At 39.0% G+C, this 12,129-nt stretch overlaps 1 protein-coding gene across 1 annotated transcript; it reads left to right on the forward strand.

Annotated features, from left to right (window-relative positions):
• The first annotated feature begins 616 nt into the window (after positions 1–616).
• On the forward strand, positions 617–8,397 carry LOC149826872 (calmodulin-7). The gene is made up of 2 exons (XM_090019011.1): positions 617–779; positions 7,692–8,397. Exons 1-2 carry the CDS (start codon positions 704–706, stop codon positions 8,063–8,065), a joined length of 450 nt encoding a protein of 149 aa, XP_089875137.1. The 5' UTR covers positions 617–703; the 3' UTR covers positions 8,066–8,397.
• Positions 8,398–12,129: the final 3,732 nt, after the last annotated feature.

Below are 12,129 nucleotides of genomic sequence, written 5' to 3' on the forward strand. Positions count from 1 at the left end.
TAATCAGCCGGTGAAATCTCACAAAAATATGAAGACTTTTCATGTGGAAAAAAATTCTCTAATTTGGAAGTGCACGAAAAGCTTCTGTTTTTCTCACACCTTGAAAGAAATTTTCCATTCATTTCCCACTTCCAAATGAGACGAGGGTTGTTGTTTTATGCCCCGCTTTCATGTGAAAGGCGGGAAAGAGCGAGCCGGGCCACACTTTTTCCTCTCACACATCGCCCGGGTTGAAAACTTGAAGCAAACACTAAGCAGGAAAGAGCGAGTGGGGTCGTACATTTTCACCCAAATAAAAGGTTTCAATGAAAACCCGTCTCACACTTTCCTACCTGGGGGAAGCATTTTCCTCTCAAGGAGGAGCTTTGGGGTGATTTCAGTTTCCGCTGATTTCCCATTATGCAGCTTGAAACAAACAGGCCCCAGAGGATCGGGGCGAACCAATGAAACTCGGAAATACTATGGCAACTTGTAATTAAAAAAGAATCTGAGGTCATTTCGATAATGTCTTTCCCTTTCCCAAATTAACCGCGGTTAAGAATGGGCCAAGGATGGCCATCTCATTCCACAGAGCCGCGTCCATATAAAAGCCGAGTGCTCGGGCGTTTCACTCAGAAGGAAAACCCTAGCGTCTCCCTCGATCGCCCTCTCCTTCTCCGTTGTCTAAATCCCTCAGATTTCCAATCTCTTTCGCAGAGAAGAAATGGCGGATCAGCTCACGGACGACCAGATCTCTGAATTCAAGGAGGCCTTCAGCCTCTTCGATAAGGACGGAGACGGTGAGATCACTCTCTATCCTCCTCTTCCTTGTCTTGTCTGTTTTTTGTGTGATCTCGTGCTTTCTTTTTTGCTCGGAGTTTGTGGATCCTTTCCGTGCCATAATTATCTAGGGTTTCGTATGCGATCTGGCTGTGAAAGAGCTTTTCTTTATGTTTTCTTGATCGTTTTTCTGCGGAATTTCGGATCGTATTGGTTTTCTTTTATAGTTCATGAGGAAACTTTCGGATTGATGGATGGATGATTGCGAAGATCGGTGTGTGTGTGTGTTCTCTGTAGAGGTGTTTGTGATGTGACAGGATCGATTTTTTGTGTGTGTTTGAGTTAGTAATTCTGGACATCGGTGATGATAATCAGGAGATGATTGTTTTCCGATGTTAAGATTTGATTTTTCTTCTTTATTTGGTGTGTTTTGTCGAGAATCTAGATCGCTGTTTGAATTATGTTTGATCTTTTCTGTATGAGTATGCCAGGATAAATTTCGTAGATCGTTAAGAGGTATTGATAGAAGATGGCAATGATCAATATCTTGATGTCTTATCTTTGTTTTCTTCACGTATTGTTTAGCAGTTATCCGATACATCAAGAGTAATGTCTGAGATGGATATAAGGTTTCCTTTTCTGAATGTTTGTCTGTTCAAAAGGAGCCAGTTTGTAATTATGATAGTTCGATTTGCTTGTTTACTTAATTTATGTATTAATTGTTTTTATTGCAAACTTCCGGAGGTCAAGGGGACGCTGATATTATCGTTTTTTTTTCTGTTGTTGCAAAGGCTTCGTCAAGAGTTCACGTAAATGTTTCATCTCAATCGATTTAAAAGTTTCATCTTTTATGTGGATCACAATAAAAAGCTCATGCTGAAGGCTGGTATTAGATTCAATGCAATCGTACGGCCCTTTCTATACTTGTCCGGTTTTGTGGTACCATTAATCAAATTGCGCTTGCCCTCTGCATGGGAATTTTTTGAAAAACATTTATCATAATTTTGCATATTTCACAGTTTTTTGAAAATTGGTTAAGTGAATCCAAAATTTACTATAAGATGGTTGCCTTGTGATGGCGTAGGTATTTTTAGATCTTGTCTTTTGGAGTTAAGGTGGTAATGAATCTTCTTGGAAGAAATGTCTGTATCTGTACTTTTGTGGATATCTGTTCTGATTTTTTTCCCATCAGTTACGTGATTTATTTATTTTGTTTGATTACATGCTTACATGTAATAGCAGTGTTTTTTATTCTCTTCATTGAAAGATGACCATATTAACTAAGAAATGACTTCAAAATGGTTAGGTTTTTGGTTAATGTTTTGGTGATGGTCGTACAATAATAATGAGGTTGAAGCAAGTCCCTGTCTTGGAAGTGTACAAAGGAATAAAGAACTTATTTGTCAAATGCGGCGCCTAGAAGACCTAGGTGCAGCCCCACCGCCTGGGCGACCAGGTCTGGGCGGTGGGGCCCTATATTTCTGCCTAGGTGCCGCCTAGGCTGTGACCGCCTAAGCTTTTTTTAAAGCCTAGGCTTTTTATTTTTTATTTTGAAGTTTTTTTTGAAGACATCATTTGTTTTCTTCTTCTTCTTCTTCTTCTTCTTCTTCTTCTTCTTCTTCTTCTTCTTCTTCGAGAAGAAGAAGAAGAAGAAGAAGAAGAAGAAGAAGAAGAAGAAGAAGGAGAAGACAATATACATGTTTCTTATTATATTTTTCTTGTTTTTTTTATCTTTTTATTTTGGGTGCTGCCTAGGCCTTTTTAGGGGCTCACCGCCTAGCACCTATGACAACTAAGCTTAATTACTAGGAAGTATTCAAATGGATTAACTTATAGAAGTTCATGTGAACCATCAAGTTTCCAATGTTCTAAATAGGCAATATTTTTAATTGTGATCTTGATATGGTTGACATTTGTTTGGTCGCTATTAATTGATGCAAATATTGGGAATTATAGCATATGTTTTGATCAGAAAATTTTGATTTTCTTGTTGTGTAGATATTTGGTTATGTGTCTTCTGGTTGATCTGTCTTCCATTTCTTTATTTGTAACAATAGTTAGGGCTGCGCATGAGCCAAGCTTGTCTCAATTTAGAAAATGCATCTTCAACCTCATCTTGAACAGTCTAGTTCAAGCTCAAGAGTTGAGCTTGGTTCAGCTCGAGCGGATTAACATTATTATAAAAAAATCAATTGAAATGCTTTTGAGGTGACGGGATTCGAACCTCTGCCTCTTTCAATGGTGCCCAACATCCTACTCATTAGGGTAGGATTTGGTTTTCCATCTTTTGTTTAACGAAAAATCTATACGACTTAAATATATTAATGTACATATTTAAAACAAATTTATGCAAACCTAATTAGCTTTAATCAGCTTAAATTCATGCTCAAGCTGAGCTTATTAATGAAGCGAGACTCAAACAAGGACCCAAGCTTGGCTTGTTTATTAAGAGAACAAGCCCGAGTTTAACCAAACTATGCTCGAGCTTCCTGGCTCTTTGTGCACCCTGGTAATGGTGCATTTGGTAAGTATTTGACTAGAGAATTTATCTTAATTTGGTGTCATATTTAATCTAAACCAGAGTTACTGAAAGCGCCTAGGCGTATGGGGAAGCACGCTCTTTTTTGGGAAGCACGCTTCCCTCATTTTTTTCATTTTTTCGCTTCCCCTCGCTTCCGGTTCGCTTCCTAGGTCGCTTCCGGTTTGCTTTCGAGACGGTTCATAATTTTCTTCTAAGTGGTCCCACGCTTCCCCACTTCCTAAATTTTTCAAAGTACCTCACTTCCCGCTCCCGCTTCCCGTATCGCTTTCCGCTCCCGCTTCCTCGACTGGTAACTCTGATCTAAACTATGGAAAAATAGAAAACGTGGAACCCACATGATTAGTGGGATCCAGGATCTCTGACAGATTTAGTTACTTTAGTAGTTAAAACCCTCCTAGGCGATCTCCTCGGCACCTAGGCAACTTGGCACAAGCATTTGTTGCCTTGGTGAGAGCCTAGATGGAGAATGAAGGGGAGGGGGCACCTAGGTTAATATTTTGTCTTTGTCTTGTATAATGTTTAAAACATTATAATCATGTTTGGGATGCATATATTGAAATATTCAAGTTTTTTAGATTTTTATGATGTCTTAACTTAACTAATTTTATTTTTTGGGGGTTTGTAGGCACTTGACCACACCCCTACACACTGTCCAGCGGTTTTGGCTACTAAGTTGACAATTTAAATTACCAACTAAGGAGGTGCTAAAGAGAGTTATTCTAAAAGAAGGTTAATGTTGTCCTTGTTTTTGGAAAATTTGTGGAATTTGATGTTTTACAACTCCCATCTCTCATTCTCTCCAAACAAGGAAACTATGAGACTGGTGTGAGTTCTCATTAATGAGAAATTTATGCATATATATTCTGTTTATAGCAGTGCTATGTAACATGGGTACTTTTAGAAGGGTGTTGTACACATATCTACACGGTACTGTACTTCATGGGTATGGATTGGACCGCTTTCAGATCTGACAGGTTCCAAACCCAACTTGTTACCTATTATGTAGGATCAGTTGATCCATTTTTAAGGTGCATGAAGGGTTGTTTTCTTCCATTCTTGTGTGGTGTTTGATACACACGACACACGCACATGCATACATACATGCGTTTCTTTCAAAAAGCATACCTTTGAATCTATGTATGTATGTAATACCCATAGCCCCATATTCAGAATTTAGAAACTCTCATACCATAACTTATGTACATGCACCAGCACCCATACCCACACTTGTACCTATGTGACATAGCACCAGTGTTTTAAAAGGTGTATGCTTCTGCCCCTTCAGACATTTTGAGGATAAAGAACTTCACTTTGGACTCACAGGCTTTCTTATCTGCAGGGGTAGTCAGAGTTTTTAGTGGCTGTTTTTTCTGCCTCTAAATGACCCAATTACAATTTTCCTTTTTTTTGAAAGTTTTGTTTTCTATTTGGTTCTGTATGTATTTAATCCCACTTTTAAGCAACTTTCAAACATTTTCTTTCTTTATATACTGGTTATGATTGTGCCTTGATGTATTTTCAAGGCTTACACAATGCCTCAAACTACTAATACAGCATAGCTTCGCTTTTTTATTTTTAAAACTTTGTTTGACACTTGGCGTATTAAATATGTTCTCTTGTTGTTACATTATTACTCTCTGTTTTGTAGTTTATTATAAATGTTAGCTTAATATAGTTGAGGTGTGGCACTCAACTTGGAAGTTGTAGCCCCAGAGATCACCAGCACTATAATGTGCTGGAGTGGTAAACAGTGGATGCAGTCTGCAGATTATTTTTAGGTGCATCAAATGTCAGAATTCCTTATGGCAATAATTATAACACCAGGAATTGGTCAAGTTGCGTCTTTGATATCAGAAGCTTCTCAACCAAGGCATTTCCACCCTGCTAGTGTTATACACGGGCTATGACATGGTGTTGATGGGGGGGTAGACACATCCGGATGTCTTCATCTATCCTATCTGGTGCCCATGAGTCTATGAGCAATGTTTTAAACTGATTCCAGATCACTCTGTTGTACAACTGGCCATGTATGTCATTTATTAAGACAGCAGAGTTTTGTTTCCATTTTATATTGTTTGGAAGTTTTCAAAAGGATAAACCTTGTGTCTTATATTTTTGGTACGAAAAAATTGGTGTTTATTGTCTTCCCTTTTCACAGGAAAGATGAGATTACTTATGTTCTTCATGGTATGATAATCTTCATGCTTGTCTTTTCAGGAGTTTACTTGTTTTCATTTTCTGATCCTTAGTCCTTAATTATATCACCAACATTGGTCTTTCGGTAATGTTTGCAAGGGCTTTTCTGGAGAAAATATTAGAGACTTTTTTAGTTGAAATCTAGAACAAAAAGAACTGAAACAATGATCTTTTAGGATAATTGCATGATTAGTATACTTTAAACGCTGATGAGTCAATCCAATGACTCGCATGAGCTGACCTGGATTGGCATCTATAACCTGGTGAATGCAGTAGGTTCACCAGGTTACCCAGCTAAGTTACTGGGTTGACCTATTTGTGTGTGTATGCATGCATGTGCACGTGGCTATCATGATCATTCACTGAATTGACTTGGACAAGATAGAAGTCTGGCATGGCCAAGTTGGATCATGAGTCTGGGTTTTCGAACCTTGGTGATGATATCCCAATGTCATTGCGATGAATCCATTTTCTTGCATATATATATATATATATATATATATATATATATATATATATATATATATATATATATATATATATATATATATATATATATATATATAAAATGTGTGTGTGTGTGTGGTGTCGATGTGCATACGGTAGCAATGAGTTGTAACAAGCAATATCGTTTCGCTCATGTTTTTCAAAGTGAATCTAACCTTACAGATATGATCTACATGCTCTGTTTGGTGGGGAACAACTTTTGAATCATCAGAAATGAATCTGATTTTCTGGTGAGTAAAACATCAACGGTCATAAATTCTCTGAATTTTCACGACTTAATAAAAGGTATTTTTATGTTGAAAAACCATGATCCAAGGGTTGATCTCTAGCAAATTGACTATGCTGAACACATCTGCAGGGTTGGATTGAGTCGAAACAACTTGCATATATGAGCTGAGCTTCAACTCATTGGTACCATATGTACATACACATCAGACTTATTGTTTCTCTCTCTCTCTCTCTCTCTCTCTCTACATATATGTATATCTACATATATTCTCTTTTTTGTTTTTAAAAAAAATCCTATAAAAGCACAAGGAATTAAAAAGATGCTGGATTTGGATTTGGTGACCAGAATATGTACTGCTTTGACATTTTTTGAGAAAAATATTATCTTGTTTTCCTAGTACTTGCTAAGAATATCTTACAGATACTGCCAACTTTGTTGCACAATTGTGTGTATTGTTGCGCATGATAGATCATATATTTATTAAATTCCCTCAGTTTCTTGTTTAATATGTTTATGTATCACAACTCGTAGATATAAATGATTTTTTTATTGATGCAATCCTCTTAATTCCTGAAATTTTGTATGAATATCATCAAATTTAGAAACAGCATGTAATTTTTTGGTTATGTACCTCTGTACCATGTGTTGCAGCTGCTTTCATGTGGATTCACAGACTATGTTCATGTCATTACCACATTTGTATTGGTATTCTCTTGCTTTGTTTTGGATTGACGTCAATGTCCAGAGCCATTCATTAGAGACCCTATTCATCCCTGTGTTTAACCAATTGTTTGTTCTTTGTTGCCAATTACAATGAAAACTACTTTTATCTCCGAGAATTTTCCCTGTAGGATTCTTAGCAACAAATATAGAAGTGTTTTGTTTTCAGCTCCTTACCTTGACATGCCCCTTGCATGCCTTCTAGACCATCTCCAGCTTTCTATTTTCTCAGAAAATCAAGCCTTTTTTTTAGTGCCTGCAGTATTGTTTTTGGATACCAGTTGGTCACGACTGCTGCTTGCATTATTTGCCTGGCAATATCAATGGCTGTCAAAAGGAGTAGGTCCAGGCCTCTGCATTAAGCAGAGAACTTATATTTTTGAGATTTAAACAGCAAGAACAGTTTACGTGTTTGCTTTAGATCCTTCTCTTGGGCATGGGGAAACTGAATCTAGGCTTTTGGTCAAAGATTAAAATCCTTTATGTCATATAGGTGTTGTGCCTTACAGTTCCACCGGTTCAAGCTTTGGTCTTCCTTGATACCTGAAAAAAAGACTTACTGTGGTGCTTGCTGGTGAAACGAGGGATAGGTGCAGCTGTCTTTTAAGAACAATTTGGTTGGTATAGTTTTGTGTGCTGCTGTAAAAATGTTCTGAATCTCAAGGTGTACATGATATCATAGAGCGTGATATTTATGTAATTGGTTGAACTGATTTTTATCTATCCACATGAGCACAGGTTGCATCACAACCAAGGAGCTGGGCACTGTCATGAGGTCACTGGGTCAGAACCCAACAGAGGCAGAGCTGCAAGACATGATCAACGAAGTTGATGCTGACGGCAATGGGACCATTGACTTCCCTGAGTTCCTCAACCTGATGGCAAGGAAGATGAAAGACACAGACTCCGAAGAGGAGCTCAAGGAGGCCTTCCGTGTCTTTGACAAGGACCAGAATGGCTTCATCTCTGCTGCTGAGCTCCGTCACGTGATGACCAATCTCGGGGAGAAGCTCACTGATGAGGAGGTGGATGAGATGATCCGTGAGGCTGATGTGGATGGCGATGGCCAGATTAACTATGAGGAGTTTGTTAAAGTCATGATGGCAAAGTGAGGAAACATGCAGATAAGTATTAAATATTTTCATATGCATAGGATCGCTATCGCCATAGTAGCTTTTATTACATAGCCTCTCCTTTCCAATGGTCCTTGGTGATGTCTGTTTCTGTGTATGCGTGTTTGTGGTAATCTTTGGTTTCTATAAATTTGGGTGTCGAGGTGGTGTGGTGAGAAGTTTGTGTTTGTAGGTCGGACGAATGAACAATTAGTCTGTCCAAAAGGGGGACATTGATGCTTATTTTTGTTTCTTTTTTGGTTTTTTCCCTTGCTTTGTTTTTTTGATGACTGCTGAAATTTTATTCAAACCCTAATCTCTTATTTTTTCGGGCACACAAGCACCCATTTAAACAAGAATAAACGTTAAGAGGAATTGCTGCATGATTTTCATTTCATTTGCAGCAAGCGGGCCATGTGAAACCAGATATACATGATCATATGTTGGTTGACTCTTATTAGTCTTTCACAAATGTGCGCTCTTCTTATCTATTTCGTTTGTAAAACTAGAGACTGGATGGTAGCCCATTGCGACCTTTCATTGGTTATGAATCCTTGCAAACTTTCCTATCATGTTGCTCCTGGTGTTGGTGTGATTCCTTTGGTGGTAAAATGTTTCCTTGTTAACAATGGGGCTCTCCTTGTTTGGTAGGAGCAGAGCTAGTGCCCCTCACCTGTGTTGGGACGTTGCAAGTTCAAATGCCAATGGTATCGATGTATAACTGGTAGGCGTCTGCCTAACCCAGCTTGCCTTTCAAAAAAAAAGTGTTTGCTTGTTACCAATGGGGATTCCGCGTGGTTGGTAGTAGTTGTCAGTGCATGTCTCCCTGTGGTGGGACGTTGCAGGTTCAAAATCCCAGTGGTACGTTGAATAATAACTGGTGAGGGTCTGCCTAACCCCATCTTGCCTTTCAAAATAAAATTGTTTCTTCGTTCCTAACCCCATCTTGCCTTTCAAAATAAAATTGTTTCTTCGTTCCTAACCCCAGCTTGCCTTTAAAATAAATTGTTTCCTTGTTTGTTAGATGAGCCCCCATATTGATCTTGACATCTCTCAATCTGTATCTAAAGGTGAAGGAATAAATGAGGGGAAGGGCATAAGATGTATGAGTCCGTCGGGCTATGTTCTGGAGTCATCTATCAGTGATTCTTGATTTCTCTAGAATCAAGAACTTGCTACTTTAACAGACCTTGGGACCAAGGGCCAAAGTTAAACCACAGTACCTTGTGTAAGAAGGCCTGATTTGTAGTTAAACTCCTTTTACCTAGGGGCGACAACGGGCCTGGTTGGGTTTGGTTACGGTGATAAATAATAAGACCCGATTAAGACTAGGTATGGTGATAAATTATAAGAGCCGATTAAGACTTGGGTCTGGACTTGAAGGTCTGATTGATGCATGGACTCAGGTATAGTTTGTGAAATTTTATACTAGACTCGTACACTATCTGAGTTCCTATTAAGACCTGCAATTTTTCAATGTAAAAATGATAAAAAATATGGTTTTACAGAGTATGGTCTGGGTTTGGTTCATGTTTTTATAGGGTCCGTGTATGGTTTTTCTTATAGTGGACCTTATTAGACTTGAGCTCGGACCCGATACCATATTTGAAAATCTACTCCAAGTTTAGTTTCACCTGGGTCCAAACCAAACTCGACCTGTTGACATCCCTACTTTTACCCCTATTTGATCGTTTGCTTGAGGGTTGAAGGTCAGCTGAGGACAATTACTCCTTTTAGATGGATTGATTTTATTTTTATTTTCTCGTGGGTTATCTTTTGCTTGGTCTAGGGATGGCAATGGACCGGGGGGAATTGGTATCTGTTTGACCCTGCTCCAAATGGGATGGGGATGGGGATGGGGATGGAAGGTATGAAATGAGGAATGGAGGTGAAAGTCAATACCTGTGCGGGGATGGAGGTGGGGATGAAATTTTATTGCCTATTAAACTACCCAAAGTGGGGACGGGGCTAGAGTGGAGGTCCAAAGTTTCTCATCACGGAGATGAAGGGCAATATTTTAAGACAGGGCAGGGATGGAGACCTTGTCCCGCAGCACCTGCCCTAATCCACCGCCATCCTTAGCTTGGTCTGACCTCACTAGTAGGGATCAAAATTTCCAAGATTACCTAAAGCTAGGTAGGTGTGGATAGTCTTGTTCCAAAATGTGGCTTGATATTGAGTTTGTGTTTGCCGTCTTTGAACTACCTTAAATACATCCAACAGAATATTGGAAGAGAGAAAGAACATACTAGTAAGACAGCCATAATCTAGATGGTGACTGTGCACAGTTCAGAGTACAAGCTGATCAAACCCCGTCTCTACTATATAATTGAAGAGCAAGATACACATCAGACAACCTGTTGGCTTCCAAAATCGAATTTGATGCCCCCGAAGAAGATGTTATTTCTTCTGAGTCCAAATGGACCAAGCAAAAGGTCCCCAATAACAGGGACGAATTTGAAGTGCAGCCAAGTTTGAAAAAACAGGTCTAGAACCACTGGACAAAACCAAAATAGAGAGAGATGGCCTGAGAAGTTGGTGGGCCCGTCGGATTGTACGAACCCACGACTTGAGCGACTTCAAACATGACAAATTATCTTTTGCTCTCTTTAAATGCTTGACATGTTCCTTGTTTCGTGATGCTCTTGATTTTTGTGATGTGACCTATGATGACTATGTTAATATTTTGCTTCAACTCGAGGCACTATAGATAATGCCAAACATGATGTCCGCATCATTGGTGGTCACGCCCGTGGGCTGCGTGATTTGAACCCGTACTCTGCCTCAACTGAATGATGGCTGGCTTTGGATCTTCTGATGACTAATTTCTAGATCTGTTTACCGTTTCCTGTTGCTGCTCATCAAGTGGTGCAGCCGTGCAGGATATTGATCGCCGGTTGCCGTTGCATAGACTTTCGTAGGGCCGTTAAACAAGCTGATGAAACCCAACATGGGGTGTTCATGCTCAGCTTGTTTTTTGTGTCCGTTTGAGATGAGGCTTGAGCTCATGACGAACTCAAGCTATATGACCCGCGTTCAGGCTTCCTTGTTTGCCAAAAAGAATTTTGTTTTTTTTTTAATCAAGAAGTGAACTTTATTTAGAGAAAGGTGACAAGCAATCACCAAACAACAGAGGAAAGTAAAAAAAAAATATTGTTTTAGAGCAGGAAGTCTGATTTGAATATGTATTGAGTCACGCCTGACTCATTTAAACAAAAAAAAACATTGTTTCAAAGTTGGAAGCAAAAGGATTTCAAATCTAAGCCTATTGCTTTCAGGGCAAACACTTAAAACTATTTATTTTACTGATCTACATTATTCATCATAAAATACATCGAAAATATATTCTTTACTATGTAACAGCCTGTACAAGCAGGGGCCAAGCACCTCTTCATAATTGGCTGGCTGAGTTTATTTTATGACCTCTTTACAAGATAAGCACCAACCAAACCGAGAGGGGCTTGTCTCGTTTTGCAGCCCTCCTTGGACTTAGAGTCCGTGATAACTCTTATACCTAACATGATAATATTGTCGTTTGATAAACTGGTGCAGCTGAGCCCATTGTGTTGTCCTCAAAATATAGGCTCTCTCCTTAATTAGTAACTTTAGGCGGTGCCTTTAACGCAGTCTTGAAAAGTTGAGATGTGATGAATCTTTTTTAAAGGGTGATTTCATGAGAACTCTAAGTTAAGCATGCTTAGGCGAGAGTAGTATTGAGATAGGTGACCTCGTATAGTGTTGCACCTTTTTTTTAAATCTTCTGAGATAAGCATTTTTTAAAGTGTTTGGATGCATCCACTTGTATGAGGTGGGAGCATCCGTCCATCTTAAAGAATCAATTCCTGAGAACAAGCACGAAAATTCTCTTTTAAATATGCTAACCTTTTCCTTTATTCTGTATATATGGCATAGTGATAATGCAAGCGGCACACAGAGGCTTTATTCCTAGTCGTTTTTTTCAAAAGAATATATTTTCTTAGCTCAGACACGCTTAGATGGCTTTGTGGGTCCGAAAGTGATGCGCCCCATGAGCTATAGTGGTCACCCATGATCTGGGTGACGAG

The sequence above is a fragment of the Nuphar pumila genome, chromosome 10 (genome assembly GCF_984573655.1).
Source record: "Nuphar pumila chromosome 10, dmNupPumi1.hap1.1, whole genome shotgun sequence".
NCBI classification, from domain to species: Eukaryota; Viridiplantae; Streptophyta; class Magnoliopsida; order Nymphaeales; family Nymphaeaceae; genus Nuphar; species Nuphar pumila.

What these genes read in the sequence shown, in the direction of transcription:
- LOC149826872 (XM_090019011.1), top strand. Translation starts at nt 704, where the DNA reads ATGGCGGATCAGCTCACGGACGACCAGATCTCTGAATTCAAGGAGGCC. An exon ending in CTTCGATAAGGACGGAGACG is followed by an intron (nt 780 to 7,691) that starts GTGAGATCACTC and finishes ACATGAGCACAG; the next exon opens with GTTGCATCACAACCAAGGAG.